The sequence below is a fragment of the Falco rusticolus genome, chromosome 5, assembly GCF_015220075.1.
Source record: "Falco rusticolus isolate bFalRus1 chromosome 5, bFalRus1.pri, whole genome shotgun sequence".
In the NCBI taxonomy this organism is placed as follows: Eukaryota; Metazoa; Chordata; class Aves; order Falconiformes; family Falconidae; genus Falco; species Falco rusticolus.
Window position 1 is genome coordinate 88228793 of NC_051191.1, and position 18299 is coordinate 88247091.

The 18299-nt window shown below is 46.8% G+C and overlaps 1 protein-coding gene across 1 annotated transcript in view; it reads right to left on the minus strand.

Annotated features, from left to right (window-relative positions):
* ARHGAP31 (Rho GTPase activating protein 31) overlaps positions 1-18299 on the minus strand; it is a 60887-nt gene that overhangs the window by 21633 nt on the left and 20955 nt on the right. Inside the window, exons 2-3 of the mRNA XM_037388728.1 lie at positions 2467-2569; positions 1802-1946 (exon numbers count right to left, since the gene is read on the minus strand). Coding sequence (XP_037244625.1) covers positions 1802-1946; positions 2467-2569 — 248 coding nt within the window. The remainder of the gene's footprint in view (positions 1-1801; positions 1947-2466; positions 2570-18299) is intronic.

An 18299-nucleotide genomic window follows, 5' to 3' on the forward strand; every position in this document is an offset into this window, starting at 1 on the left:
AAACGTTCTTTCCTAAGAAAGTTTCCATCTAAATCTTCATGTTTCCTTTAGAGCATTTTTCTTTCATAAATCAGTAGTGATAGCCAGAAAGACACCAGCCAAATAGCTTCAACAAGAATGAGACTCATCAGTTACTGTGAATGGTTGAGTGATACCCTGTATTTTTGAGATCCTATTCATCCTGGCTGTCTCTAGCTTAGGGATCCTATCCTATATCCTCAGGATCTCTCTATCCTGAGGGTATAGGTCAACTTTTCAAATCTGCTCAAAATTTTGACTACACATCACCTTGAAACACCAACCAACCTTGCTTAAATTTCATCATCAAAACAGCAAGACCCCTAACGCTGTCGTGTATCTGCCGGGCAGCACAGCGAGCCAGCTCCCACGCCGTGTTCCCAGCCCCGCTGTCGTCCCCAACAGCTACCTGCCACCTTATAGCAGGTTGCTGCTTGGCTACTCCCACCTGGCTTCGCCCCACAGCAAGCCCCCTCGCAGAGATGTGCCTGCCTTTTCCCACAGCAGGCAACAGGGTGTCTTTGGGGAGAGTCTTTGTGGACCCCATGGATCTCTCTCCGCGCCGTCTGTGCCATAGCAGTGCCACTTGGAAGCGCTTGATTCAGGACAGAGGCGATGCAGAGGGCGACACCTGAAGCGAAGGTTACTTGCCTCTTCCCGTTTCATTTGGACAGGATTTTGCAAAAAATCTCTGCAACTGCTGACATTTTTGGCGATGTCTGTCCCAGCAAATGGGAAAGAGTGGGATGACAGAAATTCTTAACAAAGGACGGATGTTTCTAACACTGAGAAAACAATCTTTGCCACCCCCCCCACCCCCAGTTGTTTTAAGAAGTTGGTGAATTCTTTCAGCTGAAAAGTCACACCTCTGGCACGTAAGGTTTCTGCCTGGATAGCTGGATTTAAATTTGTTGTTGTCATAAACAACCGAAAGTGGATTTAGAGCGGTAAGAAGCAGGTAACTATAAGAAGCATAGCTTGCTGTGCCACCTTTTAATAAAATATTATCTGTCATCAAAGTTAGCTAACTCTCTTAAAAATTCAGGCTTTGTGGTCTTATTTTTCTGCTCCCCCGCAGTCTGCTCCTAGGCTCCAGCTATATCCATGTATAATCTATGGTTGTTTTGCAGAGTCGCATAACTACTCTTTGAATTACAATCTTTTTAAACATGGTTAGAGATTTCTGCTTGGCCAGCTGCCACTTTCCTCTGCCATTTGTATTTATGACATGATCACGATGGACCTGATATGCCATAGCTGGAGTAACCTGTGTCATCATTTGCACTCGGACAAACTGTGTGAAAAATGCTACAGAAGCAGAAAAGATGGTGCTTTACACATGGGCTGAGCCATCAGTTTGTGCAGGTGTCAGTGACTGTTGGAGGGACAGGCAGGAGGAAACTTTGTGATTGTGATCACAAGCCACAGGTGACCCAGAAGACACTCAGTGATGGACAGTCATGAGGAAAAGAAAGAGAATTAGTTCTCGGAGGAGGTGCACAGTGGGGAGAAAAGTAACAGCAGGGAAGCAATGTGGTGAAAAAATGAGCAAGATGAAGGGGAGGAAACAGCAGAGAAACTGAGAAATAAACATGAAATGGTGGAAAAAAAACAAGGACAGGGAAAGAAAGCCAGCACAAGATGAGAAGGGAAGAGCACTGAGAAGTGTTTACACAGATAGATGCACCAGAAGCCAGGGCACTGGAGTGAATCCCAAACAGCTATCATGGAGGAACATGCATCCGCACCGCTGGAGAGGAATGAGAACAGCAGAGGCTCTCACCGTGAATTTTTTGTAGAGCTCATAAGTGAGGAGAGGGTTGGGCAGCTCCCTGAAGTACAGTTTGCAGAGTGACCCCACGCAGTGGATGTCCTGGAGGTAAACTTCCCTTGTCAGATCCGGGCATTGGTCAGAAACAAACTCTTGTCTGAAACAACATGGAAACACAACAGCGTAGGCCAATAAAAGCTTTAGCATCCCAGTACTCCACCCTGAGTGCTCTTACAGCTAGAAGAAAAAAACAAACGGGCAAGCAGAGATGTCTCTGCAGCCTGGCCCAGGTTGTCTCCAGGGGTCGAGCCCCGAGGTTTCAACTAGTCTCTGTTTTCCCCGAGAGCCCTATGAGTGAACCTCAACCTGATATAAAGAGATCGCTTTGTCTTGGAGAGAGAAAAACTTAGCATTTCTGCAGAGACCCTCCGTGCCTTTCCCATTAACAGCTGCACAGGGAGATTGTTTTGTGGTTGGGGGGGTTTTGGTCGGGTTTTTTTTGTTGTTCATGGACTAATCCCTGAAATGTTGTATTTCCCTGTTACCAGCTTCAGAGACAGTTTATTTTCTGCATGATCGTGAGCTCTGCCAGCCCCGGTCTACACCTGAGGGACTAACAGCGAAAAGGTGCTGATCAGTGCCACCACATCCCTCTGGCACTGAGAGGTTGCCCTTACCTCAGCTTTTGGATGTTGGATGTCACTCCTGAGAGGCGGTAGATGCCATCCACAATGCCATGAGTTTCGATGAACTCCGCACAGCTCTTCAGTACGTAGGGGACTAGGAGAGGAAAGCAAGGCAAGGTGCCCAATGAATACACACCGAGAACTTCCACAAGTCACCACAGTGGAGACAGTTTCATGAAACAACAGCAGAAGCTCTCTGCAGATGAAGGGAAGGGTACAGCAATGGGAGAAATACAGGGCAAACCAAGAATAAAGCCCACAAAGTGGCCGTAGCCAGTTTGCAAAGTGAGGACATGTTATGGTTGTGCCATGCCACGCTCATTAACATGACAGTGACTATCCCTAAAGTCACAGAAACATTGTGGGAAGAAAGGTAAGCTTTCTTTATCTCTCTTTTTCTTTTCTTTCCAGAAAAAAGAAGCATTTTCATTCTAATTGAAAGCATGAAGTAAAGCTTGAGGTCCTGGGAACGTCCCCCCTCCCCAAGACAGAGCTCCAGCCTCGCTGCATTGTGCCAAAAGGTCTGACTGGCTTGGATAAAAATCAGAGAAGCATTCACACTTCCATATAAGCCTATATACCCACAGTTTAGCGCTCATAAACTCCCACAGAGGGGGTATAAAGTTCAAATATTGACTAGATCTGCACACTGACAAAATTTGACATTGGCTGCAAAAGAACTCCATCGACATAATGAGCCAAAGACTTAACCAGCCTTAAAGCTGAGAGGAGCCTGAGGCACAACATTTATATCCAGACCTGGACCCAAAGTGTATGTTTATTCTTGCCCCCATTATATAGGTATAGGAAACCTTCATCCTCTTGGTCAAACCAAGCCTCCCTGTCCCCAGTACTATAACAACCCTAACTATAACAATAACAGTAAGGGAGCCCTTCCTTATTAGGTACTAGAAACTAGTGTATATTTAATGCAATGCTTCACACAGCCATAAGCGCAAAAGTCAGTAAATGCAGAAGTTGAAGTTCCTCGCTGTAGTGCTGACTCTGCTGCACTGCGCATTCGGGAAGCTGTGTGGAAGAAAACAGACTAAGCCACACGTTTGGCTGGAAATCCAGGCTTAGCAATTACTGCGTCTTTGCAACACCACAGAGATATTGCCTCTGGCTGGACCTTCCCTGAGGTCTTCTGCTCGAAGTTCAGGACCATAATGACATATGAAAGTGGGCTTCAGCAGTTGGCATGTAAGGACAGCACTCCAAGGCCAGCCTGAACAAAAACCAGCTGGTACGGTATTGTATTTCTCATGGGTGCCACTGAGACCAGAGCCAGCTCATGGGTGAACTTGCCCCTACGAAGCAGCCCAGGGCACAGGCTTTGGTGAGAAGGGCTCCCAAGCTAGTCCCTACCTCAGTGGCACGCTATTCCTGAGCACAGTCGGTCTGGAAAGTGCTACCCTTCTGCCTCCCAGCTCCTACCAAGGGAGGCAGAGGTCCTTCTTGTGTGTCCTTTCTCAGCTGGCCAGCCCAACTGCAGGAGTACACAAAGTACCAGGGATTACTTGGAAGCCTGAAAGATCCAAACAGACTAATTCTCCTCAGTTAAAGGAGCGTCTCCAAAACAACAGGGAACAGTTGACTTTAGGGGGTTTTGAGCAGGGACTCATCATGCAGGCACATTAGTCATGTTGTGTTACACTCAAAGCCCTTGGGCTGATGTTTAGGACCCTCAGGTTGTTGGGCTAAGACTGATGGCCGGGCTTCTGGCCTGGGCTCTAGCCTACTACAACAACGTTCATGTGAAACCATGAAATCACCAAGTGGACAGGTGAAGTCTACAGAGTCAAAGCTTTGTCCACAGCAGTTGCAGAGCTATAGGATACTCTTTCAAGGATTTTTTGAGAAGACACATCAGTGCCTTCCAGAAGGTATATGGGAAGCATTCCTTTCACTGAGTACAGCACCTACTTCTTAAGATGACTAGATGATGTGGAAGGAGATGGAGCAAAAGGGAAGCATGAAATTTCCTTAAAATCCTACCAAGAAAAGCCCAAGTGACGCATCAGTAAAGAGGAACTTCCTATCTCTGAGTAAGACCTGATTATGTGTGGCTGCAATAGGGAATTCGGATCATATGACGATGAGCATGCCAGAATTAGAAAAAAAAAAAAAGGCAAGGGAAATTACTTCAAGCCTCTTCTTCATTCCTGGGTGGTCAGGCTGTGCCACCTTTGTGGCAGGAGCTATGCATACATGGCATATTAACATTTCCTTTTTGGTAGGGGTCTACGGGAATGCATCTAATGTAAACAGCAAAAATTAAAGCTACGCAGAACCATGTTCACTTCAGTTCTATTTGGGTGGAGAATGGGTGAACCATTCCATGCTACCTGGAAAAAGGAGAACTGATTGAACAGAAAACCTATTTGATCAGAACAGCCATGTGACAAAGTTTGTTTAAAAATTAAAGGGTGTTTCGTACAGACAAACTTCATATGATGGTACCTAGCTGCCACAAAAATGGGGTCCATGCCCATGGTGCCCTGTTAGATACTTCTTAAAACTTCAGTGTTAAGAATAAACACACCAACTAAAAATGCATATACTGATGTTTGTTGTGACTAATTTGACCTCTTGAAAGTAAGACCTATTAAATCATACTCTTTTTATGCTGAGTTTTAAGTTTCCTTGGGATAAACTAGGTCAAGAGGCCTCAGGCAGGTAAGCAAACCTCTTATACACAAACCAGAGAAGGCTAGATCCATCTGCCGAGAACCAGTAAGCAAAAAAAGGGGCCTGAGGGGAGCGATCTATAGCATACGTATAAAATTCAACTTATTTTTAAAAGCAGGTGAAGACTCCACGGTGCAGACAACCTGCAGACTGCAGATAGACAATATGCACTGAGCTCTGCGGGTGTCTCGTACTGCAGACCTGCAGTCTTCCCTGCTTTTCCAGCCCTGGGCTCCTCACCTGTCTCTGCCAGTGCCTTTCACTCACCATGTACATGATTTCCTGCCATACGAGGTTCTTTGGTTCTTATGAAGAGAAACTGCCAGTTACACCAAAATGTGTGCCAACAACACAGGACACATTTCACTTGCAACCGAAAATTACGGACTTTGACCTCAGATCCCTGGAGGTAAAGGGACTGCATCAGCTTTCTGCGAAGCAAGCCCCTAAATGCAGCGCTTGTATGAAACTGGAGCACAACAAATGCTTTCTTTGAGCAGAACCTGCAGCTCTGAAATTCCTGAGCAGCTCTGAGCTCCTACAAAGCTGAGTCTTTCGGGCACTTGGGGGAGGTGAGGTTAGAGCACCAGCGAGCATCTCCCTCGCATGGTTTTGAGGTGGTTTGATTATATCAGATGTGGCTCCTGATCAACCCTGAATGCGGGGAGGTACAGCCTCTAGCACGTGCTTTGCAACAGGGAATTTGGCATTATAGGGCACACATAAATCACAGGGCTGGGTCTCTCCCGAAGGAAGATCAGACGTGGATGGGTTTTGTAGCTGGGGCTGTGCATGTACATGCAGGCATGGAAAGGGGAGGGGGGGGGGTGTCCCCAGTCTTGACACTTCTATAATTAAAACTGTGCTGGAGGCTGAGAAATTGGAAGAGGCAGCTGGTGTCACACAGACCCCGCTTGTTCTGCCAGACAGCCAAACTATCCTCATTTAAAACTACAATAGAAACCAGATGGAGGAGGAGAAGAGAGCGTGGAGCAAGGCATCAGTCAGAAGGGAAATTGAGTTATAAACATACTGCACACAAAAGACAATACTTCTCTTCCCCTAGACAAAAATAAACCAGAAGGGCAGTCGCAGTAACTCGTTCCACTCTCACTGGATATCACCCCTGAGCTCAGCGTACACAGACATTCACCTTCACCAGGGTCTTTTCCATGACCGCAGCTCGTGCCACCTCCGTGACCCCACCACCGTGTGCTGCTCCTGCTAGGTCAAGCCTTGCACCTCCCTCCCGTTCCGACCCTTCTGGCTTCCAGTGCCAGCAACGGGCACTGAGCCTCTCACCTCCCAGCATTGCTGGCATGGGGGGAGCTCTCCTTATTCTGTCCCTTCCCAGCCATGATGCCACCACCCACCAAACCTCCCCTCCAAGGGGCTCACTCTTTGCCTGCCTGATAAAGGCTCCACCTGGCACAAAGTTGAGCATTTTGGATCAAAGCCGGGGAGACCTTTAAGCACGTACCTAAATCACCAAACAGCCCAAGTAGGAGGGGGCACTAGGAAGAGAGGCAGTCACCACATCTAATGACCGGTGGAAGGATGGCCTCCTGGCCTCCCACCAAAACCAGCAAAGAGTGAGAAAGGCCCTGGTCCAGCAGGAGATGCCATCAATGCCCTGTGGCCACCACTTCTAGGAGAAACCCTTAGTCTCCCTGGGCTACAGAAGGACCCTAGGGAGGAGGCTGCTGACCCAGCTACCCTAACCAGTCCCTGTGAATACTGTCCAGCAAGACTGTGAAAGGTTAATTAACCTGGACTGGGCCATGAGTTCAGATTGCACTGCACTGAGCTGGGCAGGACAGCAGCAGGCTTCATTTTTGTCTTTAACCTTCTGCTGTTCTCTCAGAGGGCTCCTTGCAAGGATAAAAATTAGTGACAGAGCTACTCAGGTCCTCCTTGGTGGTTGGTTTATGCCACGTGGAGGAGGTTTCACATCCTCTCTAATTTTATTTTAACTTTAGTTCAAGTAATGGGAGGGTAAATGCAGACCTTTCATTTCACCTGAAACACCAAATTTTTGATGTTTGTCTTGCAGGAAAAAGCTTTAGGGTTTTTTTTATTTCTCCTAAAAATGAATTCTGAGCCATAAAAAAAGTTGTGGGCATTTTTATTCCACCATTTTGTTTTTGTTACATATTAGTATTTTTTTGCATTGTTGCCCATTCCCCTCAATAGCAGTGCATGCTTCCTATCATAACATGTCAATAGCGTGACAATAAAGGTCAAAAGAGTCTCTTGTTTCAATTTACATGGCTAAATTAAGAAATATTTCCTCCTAAAAAATAAGCGTTCCAGTCTGTACTAAGCAAGAGTTGTTATTTTGTACAAAACAAAAATAACAAAACAGTACACATTTTAGAATATACTATTAACTTGGCTTCCCAATCAAGTTGTTATTTTGCACAAACAAAAATAACAAACCAGTACGCATTTTAGAACATACTAATATATTAACTTGGCCTCCCAATCACAGGAAAGGAACAATATTGTATAAATGGGAACGTACTTGAGAGTCAGTATCTCTGATGTGACATTTTTCTGCATTTCCTGATGCTTCCTACTGTAAATCACGAGCTTTAATGCTGATTCACTAGATTTCTTTCTTTTTTTTTTTTTTTTTTTTTTTTTTGCTGATCTTGTCTGATTTTTACTAGGCATAAGGTTGGCTGGGAAACAGATTCCAGAGGAGAGCAAGCTGTGCTCTCCTCCCTGCAGCTCGCCAGAGCCCTGGTCCAGCACAGAAGTCACGATTCCAGTTTGCCTCCCAATGCATAGCCCTAATCCGTGGCAGCTAAGGATAAATCCTGCCGTGCCCCCACATATCATCTCCTTTGCCTTCCACTGTCTCCTTTTCAGTGGTGGCCGGAGCTGGAAGGGACCACAGCATCCGAAATCACTGCAGAGGATCAGTCCTGCTCAGAGATGAAGTTGGCAGAGCTGGGGAAGGGGAGGGTTTGCCCTGCCTGGACGTAATTGCTACAAGGACAAACAGAGGGCTTCAGGCTCCAGGATGTCTATGCATACTTTTCACCAGCACTAAATTCATTTTACAGAAGAAGAAAAAATAAACTGTCTCACCATCAAATTTCAGCGCTTAGTTGGCTGCTAGCACTGAGCTACCACAACCCCCCCGCGCACACACACCTGTGTTTGAATAGTGTGAGGCAGCCAAACACCACCAAACAGGCTAAAAAACAAATCAGCTTCTCCTCCTCCTCGCCTCTTCCCCCTTAGCTGCCATAAAGACAGTTTAAAAAAGGCAGATAGCTGGCGCTGAGGTGATCCTCTCTGCATGGACAGCACAACTGAATCACCACGGAAGTCACACACTTAAGTTTTTTTTTTTTTCTCCCCTATTTCTGTGGGAAATGTCTCTGCAGTGTCACAAAGGTTAGGACAACAGTGCCGTTCCCTGCGATGAAAGCACCACCCTGAACACTGTTGTGATTCTGGTGAGCAAAGGCGTAGGAAAAAGGGATCTCAGATCTGTCAGTTGCTGCGAGGCATCACCCTCCGTGGCCTGGCGGGAAGTGGAGATGCCGAGCTGTTGGGGATGCAGCACGCTGATTCCGAGCAAATGCATTTCAACACAGCCTGCAGGCCCAGGGTGAGTCTGAATAAAGTCGATGGCACCGCTACCAAGAGCGTTTTTTCCCATTGATATTATACCCAGCTTACACCTGGCATATCTAAAGAAGATATGTAGGAACACCCGATTTTCCAGAGCAGATCTGACAACTGTGATGTTCCAGGCAGAAATTAAAGAGCAGGCAGCAGACCTGGCTGGCTCATCAACACCACACATCAAAAAAAAAAAAAAACCAAACCAAAAAAAAACAACCCAAAAGCAAAACTAAGAGAAAGCACTGCACAAGCAGACACTGAATTCTGACTCTCAGCCCCAGCAGTCACCATGCCCCTCCAAAACATGACTAAATACCTTGACTTAGCTGGCAAATTCTGTCATGCAAGCACTTTTGAAAAGAGGTTGCACTAAATACTAGAATAGTTTTGTTAGGAAAACATCCTGCTGTGGGCTTCCTGAAAAAAAAAAAGAAAAAAAAAAAAAAAAAAAGACCAGATAACTGAACAGGATATCTCCACTCCTAACTTTTGTGACTGTGGTACAGCCACCTTGGAAAGCAGTGGCTTAGGTTCTGCAGGGCAGGTCAATGAGCTGTGCCCGTCCTCAGCCTGCCATTTGAATCCTAACTCTGATCCACAGCAGATCAGGGTGGATATTGTCTGGTGTTTTGTTCACCACAGCACAAGCAATTGGGGCAGTTAATTCCAGAGGTGGGAGTAAGGGGACAATATATGCTGTCTCAGAGAAGGGACTTGCGTCTAAGTATAGCAAAGATCAGCGTCATTTTGAAGCTGCATATAATGAGTTGACCTTCGCCTCAGTAAACGCCTAGCTCCTATGAGGATAAGCAGACTGTGAGACAGGAATTCTGCCATTAACCTCATTACTGATGACACACACTAAAAATGTTACCAAATCCAAAGGCTGTGTCAGCGCTGATGGAGCATAGGAGTGAGCAGGGCAATGCTGCAGCTCAAGGGAGCTGGGAGAAGCAGCCTGCAAGGGGAGAGTCCAGGTAAGTGCTGAGCACCGGGATGGACAGCCCGTGATGGGGGCTCCATCTGAAGTCTCTGGAGTGCCCACTGTCTTTCATCCAGATCAATAAACAAGCTTATGGGCTGCAGGTGTCACACTATCATGTTTTCCTTCCTTTCTCTGCTCTCCTTAAGCATGGACACCAATGTAAGCCATGCTAACCTACTTAACTGCTGGCAAAAAAGCAAGGAAAATATGTGGATTTCGTAAGTTTTCTCCTCCTCTCAACAGATTTTGACCTACACGTTTTCATTTACAAGGGCTTTGGGAGCTAGTTAGAAAACAAACAGTGCACGGTCTCCATCTTTTACCTGACCCTGCTAGCTGATGGAGACTTGCTCAGTTTCTTACAGTCCTGAAAATACTCTAAGGGTGAATTGTAAGCTATTACACCCATTTATTGATTATAAAAAGAGCATAGAAACCAACAGCTCCTTTGGCACATGGGAACTCTTACACGGGATTCTTAGGATGCCAGAATCTGGAGAAAGGCAACTCAGGGGGATCAAGACATACTCCCTACCTGGCTGTCAGTGCTAGTTTGTCCCTTATTCTTTTTTGCCTCAGACTTTAGCATGCCAGGCAATAGGGATTCCAGGTTTCTCTTTATAAGGAAGCCTTTTGAAGTTAGAAAGAAATTGTGCTTAGATCTTGATGGACATTTGAAAAATATCAGCTACTAGTTAAACAATTTTGAAGTCCTGTTTACCATGCCTTTCACAAACACCACCACTGAAATCTATAGCAATGTCAGTAAGATATAGAATTTGTCTGTACTTTCTGTTCTGTTCTGTCACGCTGTCTTGCTGTTAGAAAGATCCTTAGTCCACTTTCACAGCGATGGCATGCTGGGACAAAGCAACTAACTCCCAAATAAATGCTCTTGGGAGGCCTCAGGGTAAATGATGCTGCTGGTACCCTGCTGGTGAAGAGACAGGGTGGAGCGAGGAGCTGGGCAGTTGTCTCATGAAGACTGGTGCTGCAGCACAGTGGGCTGCTCTACAGCATTCCCTGCTACTCTTTCCCAGGGATTTTCTGTTGTCCCTTCGAACGTGCAAGGATAGGCTAGAGGTCCATCAGCGCTCCTTCTCCTGCCATGCTTGCTGCACAGCAAGTCATTTACAAGTATGTATGACAGCTTTAAAGCACACATCCAGCTGTGCCAGCTAATGCAGAACGGCAGTGCCAACGAGCTCAGGTGTGTGAAAGGGGGAGCAGGGGCCAATCATCCCTCTGAGAGCCCAGGTTAATATTTGGTAGCAAGGTACAAAGTAACTGAGAAGATGGTCCTGGACCAAGCCCTCCTATGGATGAAAAATTGCATGGCTGAATCTCATGGCACATATTATATCTTTTCTCTTATTATTTTGCCCTCTGTCACATTGATGGATGGATGCAGGCTGACAGTAGTTTATGCAGCAATGTTCTTTCGCTCAGGCCTCTCACTGATCTTGCCTCTAGGGCTCTCCTAGTGAAGAGTGGTACAGCAATTTCCAGAGGTTATTCCAAATGGGCTGTTTTATGGACAGTCAACAACTTAGGGCAAAGAGCAGGGAAAATTGCTGAGGATCATTATATATCACAGATGGACAGATGAGGAGCCTAAATACAAACCCGTAAAAGCTGCAAATGAGAAGTGAAAAGCAAATGAAAACAGACTTTAGAGAAAAAGTAAATAAGGCTTTATGATGTCAATCTGATTGAAAACAAACATGCGAAGGCACTAGCAATAATCAGTCATTATAATTTGAAGCCAAGCTGCACAAAATCCATTCCATCTTTGCTCAGTTGCTGAGCATATATTTAGACTGAGTGTTTTCACTGCAAGGCTGTCTGGGTCTGACCCAAAGAACCACGCTCATACAAAAAATCCCATTGAATTCAGCAATGTTTAAAAAAAAAATAAAAAATCTGCTTGTTCCACTCTTACTTCTTACTGTGGCATGCAAATACTAGCAAACGAGGTGTAGGAATGACAGAAGCATTTTCACCAGCTTTACAGGCACATAAAATGATGTTGTGAGGTTGAACACAGAGTGGAGAATTAAGGCTGCTGCTGGCAGTGGAAGGTCACCTAGGAACGCTCCTCCCAGCCCTGCTCAGAGGAGCCTGAAAACAGGTCAGTCTTTATTTGGAGAGGATTAAGCTGTGGGTGACTTGGATCGCTGATGTTTGTCTGGTGAAACAAGGTGCTGTTCTACTCATCCTAAGTAATGCCCAGGGCGTATGATTGCCGCAGCCTGTGGGCTCAGCTTCTGTGTCCCAGCAGCATGGAGAAAATTCAGCCAGAAGCAGCACCTGGTCAGACACACATACCTCTATACATAAATAAAGGTATATCTATGTATATATCAGCATGTATGTGTGTGTATATATATAGATATATGCATGTATTTTTACATATGCAACCATATTCATTTATGGACGCATATATGTGTGTGTGAGAGAGGGGGTTTATGTGCATTACCAGGAAATTCCTCTTAAAGAAATAGGTTTTTTTTAATTTTGTCAAATAAGGCGTCAATCAAAACGTAATACCTGAAGGTGACATTTACAGAGCCAAAAGCTGCAAAAGCCTTGCTAGGCTGGTGTCGTAGGTACAGGGGACACATCGCCATATGCTGATGCTCTTGCTTGTTGAAGCTTGCTTAGCCAGCCAGAGAACAAGCCATGGCCACAGCCATTTGCCCTGCTCCCCTGTCCCAGCCAAATGCACGTAGCTAGCGCATGGCCCTGCACACTGCTGCTGTGCTGAAGGTCTTTCTGGGTGAAGTCCTTACCCTCAGCCAAGGAAAGCTGTTGGTTTGGGGGTGGATTCCTCAGGCGCGCATGGATTTCTACATCAGCAAGTCCAAAACCAGTCTCAAGGGATCGGTTTCACTCGGGAGCTTAATGAAGAAAGGTAGCCCATGCGATACGGGTCATTTTGGCTACACCTTTCCCTCTCCAGAGGCTGCAGTCCTCTAAAGCATACCTTACAGCCTTGATCACCAGGATCGTATTTTGCTTAACATATACCAGGGAGGGTAAAAAGCTCTAAAACAAGCTGCTGAGCAGCCTGGCTCCAACATCTGGATGTGGCACTGCACCTTCAGGGCTTCTTTCAGAAACAGCAGGGAAGAGAGCTCTGCTCCATCCATCAACCTTGTGGCACATCAGCACTTCGCATATGTTGCAAGAGGGCAGCTTGCTTGTTCTCCAAGCCTCTGAGAGTCATCAAGGACAGCAGAGGAGGCAGAACAGCATTTGCAGATGGTGTCGCGCGGCCTCCCAGCCTTCTAGAGGCTGATGCTGGACTGGGATTGTTTAGAAGAAAATATTTCCTGCCCTGCTGTTTGTGTCTACCTCCACCCCAGGATGTCGGTATGTAACTACCGGGATGCACCCAGAGCACACGCCGTGGTTTCTCAGAGCTAACCTGCCCGGGTTGTACCTCTGCAACTGCCTGCCAGAGGGGCGAGGGTATCAGAAAAAAAAACCTAGTTCCGTTACACAAAGCCAGTGATGAAATGAGGCACAATAGGGCTTTTACAGGCAAGTAACAAAGCCAAATAAAATATTCCAGTATGACGGTATCTTTTTATTCCCCAGTCTTCTGTCCCCTCACCTGGCAGGGACAAGTCAGGAGAGATATCTATCTATACACTACTCTTCTTTGTATTCCCAAGGCCCTTCTGCCCCCAGCAGGAGCAGCTGTCCCCATGACTCTCCTCCCCCACAGAAAATCCCCCCAGTTCCACATAGGATATAAGCCTCTCCCTCCCTCCATCTCTCAACAAATACGCATGCCAGGGGTTATCAAGCTGAGGGTCATTCTCAGTGCTAACAATGGGAAAAAAGGCAATATCCAGCTGTTACTGAAGTAGTAAATCTAGTCACTTCACAACTGCACTCCTCAGTTTCCAAGCCCCCCAACGGATCCCTGATATATTCCATATTTTGCTTTTATTTTCTTTTCCATTTGGCAAAGGACAGGCTCCGAACCCGTGTGAAGAAAAACAACCTTCCCCCCCTTCTTTTTTTTTTTTTTTTTTTTTTTTTTTACCATGCTATCTCTGCTCCAACTCAGGCCAGGTAGCGCTTATCATTTCCTCTGCACAGCACACACCAGCGTGCACGCGTTTCCTGCCCGCCAGTCCTCAGCCGCCAGCTGACATTGTTTTCAGGGCCCCCCTCGCTCGCAGGCAGGAGCAGCCCTGCCGCACAGCTCTTCCTGTTGATGTCAGGTCCCTCTTCCTCCCAAAGCAAATGGGCTTCCTGATGGCATCTGTGTCCTTTTCCATGAGGACTAGCAGGAGCCATTTTCCTACACAGCGCCGGAGGAAAAAAAAAAAAAAAAACCCGCTATGGTAGTGGAGACAGGGATATAATGGGGAGGAGCAGGGGTGGATGTTGGTATTTTTTTTCCTAGCAGTGTTGAAGAACATCTGGGGTCCCTCTCAATGAGGAGGAGAGAGAAGAGATAAAAGGTCAAAACAATAGAGCTGTGTCTCGGGGATGCCGGTATTTGCAAGTACCAGAGAAATCACTTATTAGCAGAGAACATCAGAGACTAATTACAGCTGCTGATTTCCCACTGCTAAGGAATGTAAGCTCACAAAAGAAAAGCTACAGCCATGGCCTCCGTGCTCCAGCGGCGCTGTCATAAGCTGTGGGAGATGCCAAGACCTTTACACCAGACCATTGCCTTCAGTTTTATTCTTTCAAATGGAGGAATCTTTACCGCTGCCAGCACTGTTTCATCAACAGTGGAGAAACTGGATGACGATTGCAGAACACGGCTTATGCCAAGCTGAAGCCCTTCAGCTCCGCAGACTGCCCTTGCATGAGCCACTGCCACAGCAGAGAAGGGAAAAGCTAACCAGACATCATTCCGGACCTCCCCTGGTCCATGGCATTCAAGGTTTGCATTTGTCCTGGTAGGGGAGCTGATGGGCTTGTCCCAGCTCCCACCGGGAGGTTATCAGTTTGCTTCACAGTATAAGACACAGCCCAGGACCCTGTGATTACAGGCTCCGTCGTGGTGGGTACATGGAGGGGCAGGGCACGAGGCACGAGGAGCACAGCCAGCCGTGGCAGCGGCGTTCCCTGCGCTCCGCAGCATTTCAGCCACGCGGCTCCCTCAGCCTCCTGCACCAGGCGAGAAGCTGGCCCGTGTTGGGACACCTTCCCCTGCAACCAGAGGTTTCCCCAGCATTTTCTATACCACATCTAAAACTATGGCCAAATAGGTGGGGTGGGGAGGGGAGGGGGTTTACTAAGGGGTCCTTAGCAAGAGCCAGAACAGGACCTGCCCCTTAGACTCTCAACTACTGCTTTTAATGCTCCTCTGGGATTTCAATAAAATATATTGTTATAACGTGATTTTCTCCTTCTTTTCCTATCCTTTCACCCTCCTGTGTCACTGTAGGAGCTAAGCAAAGGGTTACACTTCCAATTTCTGGCCATAAATTGCCACAGAGGCTGACAAAATCACTCCAGCTTTATGCAACTGTAGCCAGCAGCAGATGTGGCCCCAAGTCTGGCAGAGCCAGCAGACTTGCAAGAGAGTGAACTGGGGCTTAGTTTTCCACACAAGAAGAAATTCTTACTCGAGGTGCAATTGCAAAATCTTGACAGCCGGTGTGGGTGTAAGATGCGAAGGAAAAAAGCCCACCTACGTTCTCACAGCAGAAGTTGGCCAGGGATGCTGAAATTCGCAGGGCTGACATTTAGGCGAGCCCTTGTGGCCGCAGAAGATGCGCCCCGCACGGCTGGACTGCGCTGGAGCTGTGCCGCTGCTCGCACGCAAGAGCGGGATGGGGGACAGGGAGAGGAGGTCTCCCGGATTATTTTAGGGAGCTCCAGCCTACACAGTGTCGGTGGCTTTTCTGGAAGGTGCCTAGCAGCCGGCGGTGCCAGCTAAAACCCGTGAGTGCTTTGCAGGATGGGACCCCATTCCCAAAGCTGCTCTGGGAGCAAACCCGCACTTTGACGAAGGAACACTCCAGAGAAACAGGCTCCACCGTGCTCACATTTTCCCATCACACTCCCCCTGTCTCTTCGTACGGCTCGCTATTCATGAATGAATTACCTCAATCCCTCTTAAGCAATGTACTGACCAGGAAAAGGGTGTGGGGATTATTAACAGAAAAATCCTTCAATCTCTTAGCCCTGTAGCGTGGCTACAGTTACAAGGAAAACAGGATACCCTGCTGCACGTGGGGAGGAGGAAAAGAAAAGGAGCAGAAACTAACGATCTACAGGGACTGACTGGCGAGGAAGAACAAAGTGGTGGTGGTGAAGAGGCACAGCTGGCCCGAATTACCAGGAGAGAAACGAACGCGCACAACAGTGGTCTGCACGGGGTATAAATACCACCGAGGGAAACGGCTCGTTCTGGATGATCAAGGGGTTGTAACTAGGAGTGGCTGAATGGAAATTTAGGTTGAATGGTAGGAAAAACCTCCTAAGAGTGAGACATAGCATCATGTAGAATCGCCTTCTCAAGGGAGGGGGTGGGAACTGTGCTGCCTGGAAATTTAAAATGTGGCAGGAGATTACCCTGAAGGGAACGGTCCTGCACTGGACGCTGTGACAATGACAAAACAATCTTCCAGGCCTTCCCATGCCATTATCAGGTGATGCCTTTTAAGCCACGGTGAGATCGCCTAGAAGACCTTGCTGTGTTAATTGTAAAGGAAAGCATATAATGCCAGCACTCGCTACTACAAGGGACAGCCGCAACCAGCAGCTGGAGTTTAAATTGGATACTAAAGCATGCGGGAAGAAAGGCTGCTTGAAAATCTTCCAGCAAAACGATTTTCCAGTGGGAAAGAGTGCATTTCACAGAACCAAACTGTTTCATCGGATTCAGTTCGATTTTTCAACCAAAGAAATACTCCAATATATTGTTTCTAGAAGGTGATGTTCACTTCCATATTATTATTTTCAATGCAATAGAACCTTTTAGAGATTTTTTATTTTGGGGAAGTTTCTGGGGTTTTTATTCTCATTGCGGTTTGAAAGGAATCCTTGTGGCAGAGGCAGCCGGAGCACAGTGCAAAGCGGGACCTGGCTCTAATGGATATCGAGTGATATCATCAGTGACTGGTTAGTGTTTGCTCCTCTCTGTACACTTCTGAGGATGGCAGCACCGTTCCTTGCAAGCTGAAGCCCAGAATATTGTGTGTGTTTCTTGTCAGTGAGCGAGAGAATAAGGAAGTGAGCATCCTAGGGTTTGCTTTTCAACCCTCAGGATACAAAAAAACCTCATTTGGAATCTTGCTTGTATCTGATGTCCCTCATTGCGAGGATAAAACCCCAGCACAGTCTCACAGAACGTGCTTTGCTTCCATCAGCAAAATTCTAACCCCTTGGCAAGGACTCATGAACTAACAGAGGAGAAATATCGTTCTCATCCCATAGGTGCAAAAAATGAGAAACAGAAATGAGTTGGCAGCCTGAGGTCTTGCAACGAGCTAGTGGATCAGCTAGGGTTAGAGCCCACAGCTTTGATTCCTGCTCTGCAGCTAAAACACACAGCCAGTTTTCTTGTAGCTGAACACCTGGTGAAGAGAAACTTACCTTCAAAAGCTCCGAAGTTGGTAAGGCACGCAGAAATTGCAACTGATTTATCAGTATTCCTGACCCAGAAAGTCGAGTTGAAAGTCTCACACAGATGTGTTTTTCAGGGAGAGGCTCAGTTCTTCCCAAGCTTCTACCAAACCAGAAAGACCCTCCCTACCCAAACTTCTAGCCAAAATCTGGACACGTGGACTAAAACGGCAGAAAGTCAGAGATCTGAGTCAGATATTGCTGATCAGATTCTTGGAGCAACCTTTTGGGCTGGCTGTCCTAAAAGTTAGTCTTGTACCAAAAGACCAGACTTCAGTATCCCTGTGCCTGGGAATGTCTGGAATTGGATCCACACTTTGTGGCTTGGTCTCACTTCTCATTCTTCTCTTTTTTTCTCTCTTGAATGATTCTCTCATAACTAAATACCACAATAATGGCAAGAAGCTACCCAGAGGCCATCTGGGGAGAAACTGCATTATTTCTGATAGTTTCAGGGAAGTGAGGTTGGTGGGGGGTGGGAGGGGAGGCCTGAATTCACTGGGTAAGATGTCCTGTCTGTGCACATCAGTTATACTTCTTGCATTCCCTGCCTTCTGACTTCTTCCATCTCCTCAACTCTCCACTGGTTTCCTTACTTTACCTTTTGTTTTCATTTCACAGGGCACTCCGTTTTCAGCATCACTTTCTTGCCATGGAGACTAAAGTCAAGCCCCACCTTTGGGAGCTGGCCTGAGGTTTAAAATCCCTCCCCAGCCAAAAGGTGCTTGGATCTGGCATTTATGATTCAAGCCCGTATCTTCCAACTGCAGATCTCAACTGGTTCAAAGACTTTTGTTCCTAGGTTTTGTTCCCAGCTTTTTGTTCCCGTCTCTGTTCCCTTGAAATGTCAGCAAACATGGCTTTGTTGATGCCATCAGGGTGGTCTGACCGCTTCCCA